This window comes from Engystomops pustulosus, chromosome 7, assembly GCF_040894005.1.
Source record: "Engystomops pustulosus chromosome 7, aEngPut4.maternal, whole genome shotgun sequence".
NCBI lineage: Eukaryota > Metazoa > Chordata > Amphibia > Anura > Leptodactylidae > Engystomops > Engystomops pustulosus.
In genome coordinates this window covers 81,680,091-81,691,342 of record NC_092417.1, presented here as the reverse complement: position 1 = coordinate 81,691,342, position 11,252 = coordinate 81,680,091, and the positions used below count along the sequence as shown (strand labels likewise).

General features: G+C 36.6%; 1 protein-coding gene across 2 annotated transcripts in view; it reads right to left on the bottom strand.

The window, feature by feature from the left end:
• The window catches only part of BANP (BTG3 associated nuclear protein), a 345,686-nt gene that overhangs the window by 281,406 nt on the left and 53,028 nt on the right, over positions 1 to 11,252 (bottom strand). Inside the window, exons 2-4 of one of the 2 annotated variants that reach the window (XM_072117099.1) lie at positions 10,998 to 11,065; positions 4,154 to 4,273; positions 1,798 to 1,892 (exon numbers count right to left, since the gene is read on the bottom strand). In XM_072117099.1, the coding sequence (XP_071973200.1) occupies positions 1,798 to 1,892; positions 4,154 to 4,226 (168 nt within the window). In that variant the 5' untranslated portion in view covers positions 4,227 to 4,273; positions 10,998 to 11,065. The remainder of the gene's footprint in view (positions 1 to 1,797; positions 1,893 to 4,153; positions 4,274 to 10,997; positions 11,066 to 11,252) is intronic. The other variant, XM_072117098.1, reaches the window with a different exon arrangement.

Genomic DNA, 11,252 nt, shown 5'->3' with positions numbered 1-11,252 from the left:
AAATTTGATTTCAAACAGTATTTATCCCCAAAATAGTCAATTCCGAAAATACGGAAAATCCCTATTCGATTTGTAGGGCGCGTGACGTCAAAATAAATTATCCAAACATTTCAAAAATTATGAAAATGTAAAGTAGACAAATGGGAAATGTTATTCTGCAAGTTATTTAGGTGGTAAATCTATCTGCCTGAAAACGCGTTGATTTAGAATTTCGAAAATGGCAAATTTTTCTAAAAAATTCATCATTTTTTTCTTTTTTTTGTAAATAAACGCAAAACTTATCAGCCAAAATTTACCACTAAAATGAAGTACAACATGTGGGGAAAAAACAATCTCAGAATCGCTTTGATAAGTAACAGTGTTCAAAAGTTATTACCACAGGAAGCGACACTGGTCAAATTTCAAAAAAAAGTTGCGAGCCTTAACCTGCAAACAGGCTGCGTCCTTAAGGGGTTAAATATAAACATACACACACACATATACTGATTCATAATATTAAGGCCTCATTCACACTAACATAATGGGGACCGATGTGAGGCCGCATATTGGTCTTCATTGACGTCTATGGTGCCCTGTGAGCACATTGCAGTGAGCGTGCTTGGTGAAATATAGGACATGTCCTATATTTCACAGTGTTACGGCGGCTACCCTTTCCTGCTCTATGGCGAGGGGATGGGTGAGCAGTGCTCATCCCTCTTTCTCTACAGCACGCTGAAAAGTGCATGTACCCTTACTTGTATATTCCAGCAATGCCATAAAATGTTTATACAAATATTTTATACTTCTCAAAATATGCCCAGTTGAGAATTACCCTGGCTGTGGTTCACTATTATTTAATAAGTTTGCTGATGGAAAAATGTTTGCAAAAAAGAGAATTTCATCTCTTACCTTGCATTGAACTCACTTTAATTGAAAATGTAATAGTAAAGCATGACCTAGTGAAGCATAGCAAGTTTGCCATCTAGTGACAGAAAGATGAATGAAAGGCACAAAGCTTAATTGACCTCTTTACATCACAGTCCTTTTACGTTTTTGCCTTTCCAGTTTGAACTTGCATAATTACAAAATATACTTTCCAGTGTACTGGGAAGCTAAAAAACAAAACACAATTTCACCTTTTTTTTTACGGCTTAGCTCTTCAAATCCCTTTATTGTTTGGGTCAGCACAATCTTGAAGACACCTCAGGCTAACATAAAACTATTGCAAGGAACTGCCAAATAAAATTTCCCCACTGAGTCCATGACTCACTAGTAATGATTTTGCCTCTCATTATCAGGGTTGGTAGTCTAAGTCTCATCATCTACCACAAGGGAATAAATAAATTAAAATTATTTAAAAATAGATGGTGTCAGGGGGTACCCTCCCTGAGATGGGGATCTACCCTGTAGGGTCAGTTGACGGGATTCCCTTTGGGGTATTCCCTGATAACCCTTGCTTACAGTTGCTTCCTGCTATATTTAGGGAGTCCACAACAGCGCAACATTTACTTAGAGAATTAGAGCAGTGCAGGATCCACAACATCTCCAGAGCCAGGGTGCAGCTTTTGATCATGGATCACGAGGGATCATGAGAAACATTCCCTAACTAGTTTTGCACACAGTCCAATTTAATTAACTTAAAGCCAGCTTCACGTAGCAGTATGTAGAATCCGTACGTGTCAGCCAAAACAAGGCTCCAACAAGGTTTATACATTCTCCAATGTTTGGTTTATAAATAATTCTGCAAGATATTTTCAAAAACCTGCCTATGAAAGTAGCTTTAGGGTATCAACATGTAAGGGAACATGAATAATAAACCTTTATAGATGGATCCTGACAATTTATTTCTATGCGTTGTCTTTTGAGTGAAGGTGCCATGTCTTCTTCTGTGACTTCATGATTCTCTAGAACAACTGTGAAAAAGAGAAAAATGAAACAGTTCAGGACAGAAGTTTATCATTCTGGACGTAGAGCGGGTTAGCAGGAGAGCTGCCAGCAGTTTTCACTTTCTGACCCGGTGTCCTGAGGCAGCTTGTAAACACTCAAATCTTACAAATGACACGGGTGGGGTGATGGCGTGTGATAAGACATTCATCTTCCTCTATACAAGGCCAACCCTCTGTTGGCTTGAAGAGTTGGTGAGTAAACAGTTTGTGAAACCTAGAAAGAATAAACTAATCTTGCAAGCATCTGTTCAAAATCCAAGAGTCTTAGTTCATTGAAATGACCACACATCTGTCCGACAGCCATTGAGAAAACAATGCATTCAATGGTACCCTCGCGTTCAGATAGTGATAGACAGGTTATCTTGAGTAGACACTAGGGTTTCCGATTTAAATGCTAGTAATTCAGACATAGTGCATTATGTCAACATTTCCACAAGCAATTTAGGCACTTAGTGTGGCTAGTTCTCAACTCACTCACTGTAAATTAGGGGTGATAAAGTAAATTCAAAAACAAATTTTTAAAAAGCTCCCCTCAATAATAAAATAACCTTTTACTTGAGCATAGGAAGACAGGGGTATCAAAAGACAAAAATATTTAATGAATTTCAGTTTTCCCCAAAAAGAATAACATGGCAGTGTTATAGGAATAATTTTAAATGCTCGGGTACTACGAAATTAAGTACCTTTTACAGGTCAACTTAAGAGCCAAAATCCGTAGCTGAGCCCAAAAGGATTTAGCGCCACCTGAACGGTACTCCGCTAAGCAATTAAGCGCCCTGGCCAAGGCTATTTTAGATTGAGTTACCCCTTCACACTTCTCAAGGTATAAAGATACTGATACTATTGAAGATACTCCAGAAGACACCCTTTTGCCAGGTTAAAATCCCACTGGTTTACAAAAGGGTTGTCTATGGGGTCCTATAAGGGGACAATGACAAACAGCAATATGTACATGTGCAGGAGCCCAACTAGAACCAGACAAGTCGTCCAATGAAAACAATGATCAATGAAGTCTGGCAGATTTCATGTTGGGAAAGGTGAGCGTGCTGACTTAAAGGAAAATTCTGATGTGTCTGATGGAATTCCCCAAGTTCTCTGAACAATGGAGAACCATCAATCCCAAAGTGCAAACTATAAGACTAGAAATGCAGGAACAAAAGAATCAACAAAAGCAACTAACTTGCAAGTTTTTAATGGGGCTTAGGGTTTAATGGGATCAGATTTTTTTTGCCACGAATAACAACAACAACATTGCACAATAAATATTCATCCCCATCATACAAAAACAAGGTAATTTCTAAAAGGAGGGTGATTACACCACTTTATAAAAAGCAACAGCTCCATCCTAAAATGTGATCTCTCTTAGTCACAGCTGTACACAGAGATAATGTACATTTTAAAATTACATTGAAATGCTTGAAACAAGATAAGGGTATGCATCACAAATCTTTAAGACATCTTAAAAGCAGGCAGGGTAATGAGACAAGGCCTTTTACAGTGTGAGCAAAGACTGTAGTAAGCAATCTGCACTGCAGACAAGTGACTTCAATTAACTTACCAATAAACACATAATGAAAAACGCCGATTTAGTGATTAATAAACATCAATCTGAACCATGTTTTATTGGCCAATAACAATAAACTTGGAGAACTGTAACAAGTTATATCTCATTGCTGAATACAAAAGTGTATGCTGACAGTTTTCAAACAATATATTAAAAGAATACAGTTTATTAAATAAGGAACAGCTAACAGGAACATTTACAAACTATAGTCTTAGGGAAAAGTTGTCTATGTTCATTTAAGATTTCCTGCCTGGAAGTTCTGCCTATAAAATAGGTGAGAAATACAAAGTGGACTAAATAACAACAACTTCCAGAAATCCATGAACAGGGTTGTGGGACCCGTTTTCTCCCAGGTGACAGCTGAAAAAAAACCAAACTCTCACCTACCTACATATTGCCAATAAGTCTATCCTGTTGATCAATCCCATATTGTGTACAATGCCCTGTTAATATTCATGTAGTAAGTGAGATGTGTTAATTACATAATTTTTTATTAAATTCACTGGGTAAAATGTATTAAGTGAACTGTCATACAGAAACCAATATTTTACACAAATTCATCAGTCAACTTATACCATTCTGATAAATAACAGCAACCAGCGTTAAGTAAAAATGAACAGAGAAATTAAATGTTGCAAATGATAAATACTTCCAAAGAACTCACCTGGGTGATGATCAGGATGCAAGTCTTCTACTGCTATCTGGACCACTTCCGCCAGCTCCTGTCCAGACATCATTTGTAAATTGTTATTTGCTGCAATACAGCACGCAGATCCTTATGGTTCTGTAAGAAGCAAATACAAAAATGTTAATGAAATTCAATTTACAATGAAAGGAAAAAAATCTATACCTAGAAGTTGGAGACTAAAGACCATTTGCAATGAAAGTCATCTCTAGTAAGTTTAAAGTTAAAGGTGTTTGACCAAGAAAAAAAATTCTCAAATTTCATTGAAATAGTGATGTTTACACAAAGATCATTTGTAACCTCTTGCTTTACAATTTTACTCAGTTTTATTGCTGTTTTAGATTCTATAACTCAGTGATGGTCAGTGATTCCAGAGTGTGGGCAGGAACTCTCTAACTAGACACTTCATGATTCCTCTAGTGCTATGAAATGCTGCGAGCCGACAATTTGGTTAGATTATCATGGCAGAGGTTTATATACACTTTCATTTAGCTTCTGAACATTGAACTAGTATCTGATACATAGAAAGAGAGAGGGGACAGAACAGAGATGATGAGATCCATGAGATGGATATAACACACAATGACATTCTCAGCTATGCTAACTCAAATATAAAACACATAGTTCTGATATATACCTCTCTCCCGCCCTCATCCCTAAATAAAGATCTTATCTGCCTGTAGCTTGTAGCTCTCCTCATGCTGTGATGTTGTTTGCCTGCAGGAAATGAGTGTGTGTGTCTGTGTGAGCTTGTCCTGGAATGCAAGGGTGGGGGCTATGGTGCAGGGAGATGTTCAGTGCTGCGTCAGACAGAAAAACAAATCTGGGAAGGTGCTGTTTTTTTTTTCTCAAATGTGTGAGAGATTAACCGAGCGGGGAGATACAAAAGAGAAAAAAAGCGCAAAGAATCAAAAGGTACTTTATAAGACAAAAGGTTCGTATTGGCGCATGTTTTAGGCTCACCTTGTCAAAGAGGAAATAAGCGTTTTCATTCAAAGGTAATCATGTGTATGCTGCTTGCCATTGTCTCTGATGGTAGAGCAAGGTCAGATCCCGCTGGCACTGCTCTAGAGGATATTTGGATCAAAGCACAAGGAAAGTCCTTTTTGGAGCCGCAAGAAATGGTGCTGCGTGCACTTCTCGTAAGTTTTAAAAGGCGATGTCTTTATTGATTGCAATTAGTGATGAGCGAGTATACTCGTCCGAGCTTGATGCTCGGTCGAGTATTAGCATACTCGGACCGGCTCGTTGCTCGGACGAGTATTTGCCCTGCTCGATAACGAGCATTTAATTAAAAAAAAAGAAGTGAAGAACAGTAAAAAAATACAATTAAAACATTTAATTTAATCATTTAATTGAAGAAAACAGCGAAAGAACACAGTGCAGAACAGATTGCAGATGTTCGGGAACATCTGCGATCTGTTCCGGAGACACGCGTGCAGAACGGTGTTCTCCGCAATAGTATTTGAAGAACAATATGTGTGAAGAACACATTACAGATGTTTGGCAACATCTGCAAGTTGTTCTCTACACATATTGTTCTTCAAATACTATTGCGGAGAACACCGTTCTGCACGCGTGTCTCTGGAACAGATTGCAGATGTTCCCGAACATCTGCAATCTGTTCTGCACTGTGTTCTTTCACTGTGCTCGTTCAGTTTATAATTTTACTGAAAAATGCTCGGGTCTCCCATTGATTTCAATGGGGCTCGTTACTCGAAACGAGCACTCGAGCATTGGGAAATGTTCGGCTCGAGTAACGAGCACCCGAGCATTTTAGTGCTCGCTCATCTCTAATTGCAATACGTTTCGATCATGTAATAGGATCTTCTTCAGGCATTAAAAAAATATGCATAATGTTACATTTAAAAACCACATGTTTTAAACAAATCTAAAGGGAAATGAAATCAGGTTGATTAATAGTTTCAAACGGATTTACGAGTACTTGACTGACAGGTAAGTGTGACTAATCAGATATTTGTCTTTTTCTTTTGTTTTGTCAATGATAGTACAACTTAATTGTGTGAAAAAAACATTTTATCTGAATATAAAACCTATATGAATATTCTGTTTGCGGTAATTGTATTCTTATGTTTAAAATAAGGGAAAGGGCCTCTATAATAAAAAAGAAAGAAGAGAAAGAACTTTGTAAAAATATGTAAACCATCTTTTTTGTATACATAAAATGCAAGTTATATATGCAAAAAGTTAATACATCAATTGAAAATTATATGTTCTTTTTATTCTTAGCAAGACTTTATTTTAGACAGTTACGTTGACTCGATAGCTTCGTTTAGAAGGTTGTAAGGTTTTTAATCAGTAAATCCAAAAAGATTCCCTTTTATTTAAGGTATTACACAGTGTAATACACCTGTATTAAACTGTGTAATGTGAAGAATAGCTTGAACAAGTGATCAGTGGATCGCTTGTTCAAGCTTACCTGTAAAAGTGATAAAACACAGTTAAAAACATTTAATAAAAACATTTTTTAATAAAAAGAATTAATTAAATAAAGTTAAAGTCCCCTAAACACAAACATTCCCTATACTCATGCAATAAAGTGAAAAAAACCCACAAAATCGCCAAAAACCCCCACATATTTGGTATTGTCGCGTCCGTAACAATCCGTACAATAACTCAGAAACATTATTGGGCCCGCTCGGTGAACGCTGTAAAAACAAAACCCGAAAAACTCGCCAAAAATTTACATTTTTCATAAAATCTCTTCACAAAAATGTTCTAAAAAGTGATCAAAAAAAGTTATGTGCGCCAAAATGGTATCAATTGAAAGGACAACTCAACACATAAAAAATAAGCCCTAAACTAGCTCTGTCAACAAAAAAGATATAAACGCTACGTCTCCGAAAAGATGGGGATGCTAAAACAAATGAGATTTCCTCTATATTAGTTTTTTTCCAGTAAAATTGTAAAAATAAATGAAAAACGATATAAATGAGGTATCACCGTAATCGTAGTGACCTATAGAATAAAGATAATATAGTATTTTTAGTGTACGGTGTACGACCCCCAAAAAATACGAAAAGAAATGAAACAAAAATTGACAATTTTCTTTTCACCCATGCATTCAAGAGTTAATAAAATCTCATCAATAAGCTAATGACCCACTAAAATGAAGTATTTGTAAAGTGCATCTCATGTCGCAAAAAATAAGCCCTTATATGTCCAAATTGCCAAAAAAATAAAGGATTGTATAGCCAATAAAAAGTGCCAATGGATAATATGCTCTGAATGGCGCAGCTTCCCTTTGATGCCCTGGCGTGTGCCCATACAGCAGGTTACCACCACATATGGGGTATTGTTTTATGCGAGAGGGATTGGGTATCAAATTTTGTGGAGCGTTTTGGTATTTTATCCGCTGAGAATTTGTACATTTTTTGAAAAACACATTAATTTTATCCGATTTTGTTTTAACCCCTGTAAAACAATTAAAGGGTTAACAAACTTCATAAAAGTTGTTTTATTTACGTTGAGGGGCGTAGTTTCTATAATGGGGTAATTTATGGGGTTTTACTTTTATTTAGGCCTCTGAAAGTGATTTGAAACCTGAGCAGGTCCCTTAATAGCAGGATTTTGCGGTTTTTATGGAAATGTGAAAAATCGCACCTAACGTTCAAAGGCCAATAACATCCTACAAAAATAAGATTATGCATAAAAAACCATGTCCACATAAAGTAGACATTTGGTTAATGTTAGTTATTAAGTTTTTTTTCTGTTATGACTATGTATGGAAAAAGTAGCACATTTTGAAGTTCGAAAATCGAGAATTTTTCCAAATTTTCACCAAATATCTGATTTTCTCATAAATAAATGCAAAACATACCACCAAAATTTGTCAACTAACATGAAGTACAATGTGTCACAAGAAAACAATAAAGTTATAACTATTTATAGTGACACAGGGCAGATTTGAAAAAATGGGCCGTGTCAGGAAGGTGAAAAGTGGCTTCAGCGTTAAGGGGTTATTTTAAGATCTATGGCCATTGAACCTCATCCTCCCTGATTGGGTGGTTCTTCCCACATACTGGAGTTACATGTAACCAAGTAGATTACGTACAATTAGCTACATGTTATATTCTGCTTACCTTGTATTATTTGATATAAATGTATCTATTTTGCTCTCTTTGTTACATCTAAATGTTCCCGTTTTTTTTCTCGTTTCTGTTGTGTTTGTATTTTTCTACTTGGAGCCACAATGTTTTTTATAGACCTAGATTTTCTGAACGTAATTTGCTGGCATTTCGGAAGGTCATCTCTGAGTATTTGGTCTTTTTTTTAGTATATACAGTATTTTTTTGACTATAAGACGCACTTTTTAGCAAGAAAAAATCTTTCTAAAAAGTGCCTGCATCTTATAGACCGAAGGTCAGGAGGATCCTGCACGGCCAGACCCTACTGACCGCTGTAATGGAGATTGGGTGATGCCCTGAAATAGGGCTTCATCCGATCTCTCAGAGAGGAGAGCCTCCGAACTGCTCTCCCCTCTTCCGGGTGTCCTACAGGTACAGGATCTGTGTTGATGTCAGCATCATATTACTGATCACATGCTTCTTACATCACCAAAGGAAAAAATGTAATGAGAAGCGAGGGAGCACATTGTAAGGAAAGGAGAAGGGGACATAATATAAGAAAGAGCATTGGGGAACATGGTATAATGGAGGACAGGACCAGAATGTAAAGAGAAAAGAGACTACAATGTGAGGAGAAGTGGGACAAAATGTGTAGGGTGTTTTAAGTGTGGGAATAAATAAAAGTTGTTAGTTACTGTATGGAAATTACATTTGACAAATTGACACTGTGACACAGCACTTTACCAGTGTCTGGACTGTAGAGTCTAAAAAGTTGAACCAAGTAACAGTACAAAAAACAGTCAACCGCCTATTTAAACCCGTTTTGAAATGTAAAATAACAAAACTTGTTACATGCATTAGTAAATGCAAAAGCAATTACCACTAGAGAGGAAATATGACTTCTAAGATAAATGGAAGAAAAATTCCAATGACCCAGAAAAGTCATTGAGACCCACTAGAGAAAAACACACACACATACATATATACATATATATATATATATATATATATATATATATATATATATATATATATATTCTTCTTGATGATGAACTTTGTGGGTCCCCATACTGCGAGAATGGGGACATGCTGCGCTGGGACAGGGTAAGAAGAAGAAAAGGTGAAGGTGATGGTGGTGGTGGGGTCTGTGTGTGTAGAGTAGTTCCCACTGTGTTCCTTATATGTGTATAGCAGAGCTGTGTGTGTATTCATGAGTAGAGCAGTTCCCAATGTGTTCCTTATATGTGTATAGCAGAGCTGTGTGTGTAAATGTATGGATGTAGCAGGGCTGTGTGTGTAAATGTATGGATGTAGCAGGGCTCTGTGTGTAAATGTATGGATGCAGCAGAGCTGTGTATGTAAATGTATGGATGCAGCAGAGCTGTGTGTGTAAATGTATGGATGAAGTAGAGCTGTGTGTAAATGTATGGATGAAGCAGTGCTATGTGTGTAAGTATATGGATGCACCAGAGCTGTGTGTGTAAATGTATGGATGTAGCAGATCTGTGTGTGCTATGCTTTAGTGTGACCAACAGGGATATTTTAATTAGTTTAAAATATATTTTTTCTTTTTTGGAAGCCTAAATCTGGGATGCGTCCTATAGTAAGAAGCGTCTTATAGTTCGAAAAAGGTTTTATATTCAGATAAAATGTTTTTTTACATAATTAAGTTGTACCATCATTGACAAACAAAAGAAAAAAACGGAAAAAAATTTCCAAAGACAAGATATCTGATTAATCACAGATACTTGTCAATCAAGTATTCGTAATTCCGTTTGAAACTATCAACCTGATGTCATTTCCCTTTCGATTTGTATAAAACATGTGGTTTTTAAATGTAAGATTATGTATATGTTTTTAATGCCTGAAGAAGATCCTAGTACAGGATCAAAACGCGTTGCAAACAATAAATACATCGCCTTTTAAAAACTTACGAGAAGTGCACGCAGCACCATTTCTTGCGGCTCCAAAAAGGACTTTCCTTGTGCTTTGATCCAAAAGACAGAAAAACAAGATGTCTGCCGTCCCTAAACTCAGAAGATCCTGGGTCGGGTCTAGGGGCAACCAAAATTGTGTACACCAGGACTGATGGAGAGAGGTTGCACTTATATATGTAAAATGCTGTAATTTGAATTAGAGAATAAGTTATTTTGCTATCCTGAGTACATTTAAGAAACTTGTCTTAGTGGGAATAGCCCTTTAAAATCAACAGTGGAGTAAAAAAAACAAGAGGCAGAAAGTATATCGAACAAATGTGGCCAAGTGTGGTACTTTAGTGCCCTGTGAAAGCAATTAAATCAGAAGAAATGCATAGCACAATACAATCTTTATCATCCACAACATTGATAGCTACATATCAATAAGAGTCAGTTCAAGCATTATAGTTATGTATGGTGTATGTTCCCCCTCGACACCAAAGCGCTGAGCTGTATCATTATTACAGTTCAGCGCTATTATCCGAAATTTTTGCTGTGTATGATGCCTAACATCATACATTGCTATGATACTTGAAGCCCTGTCCGGTTGTGCAGTCAGGCCAGATTCCTCTACAAATGTGCCAAAAATTAAGCAAATTAAAAAAAGCATACAAATAACCTTGGTCTCTGTGACAATTGGATTTTAAAAATGTTGGGTTGTCATAGGAATCAATATTAATACTAAAGCTTCATTACAGACACATTTGATAGCTGCTATTGCTGTTTATTGTAGCGTAGGACAAAAGTACAATAAATTACCAATATCCAGAGGTCCGTTTGTAACTAGGGGTCGTATGTAAGTCGAGTGTTCTTAAGTAGGGGACCGCCTGTAATCATAACAAAATAATCATGAAACACATCACTGAAACCTATTTGTTGTATTAGGTTACTAAAAGGGAGTACAAAAACAAATTGTTATATTAAAGTGCCTATGTGCTTGGTGTATTCTCCTGCTGTGGGTACTTCTTCGATTTACATGCAATGTCATGGATGTGAATAGAAAATAAATGACAC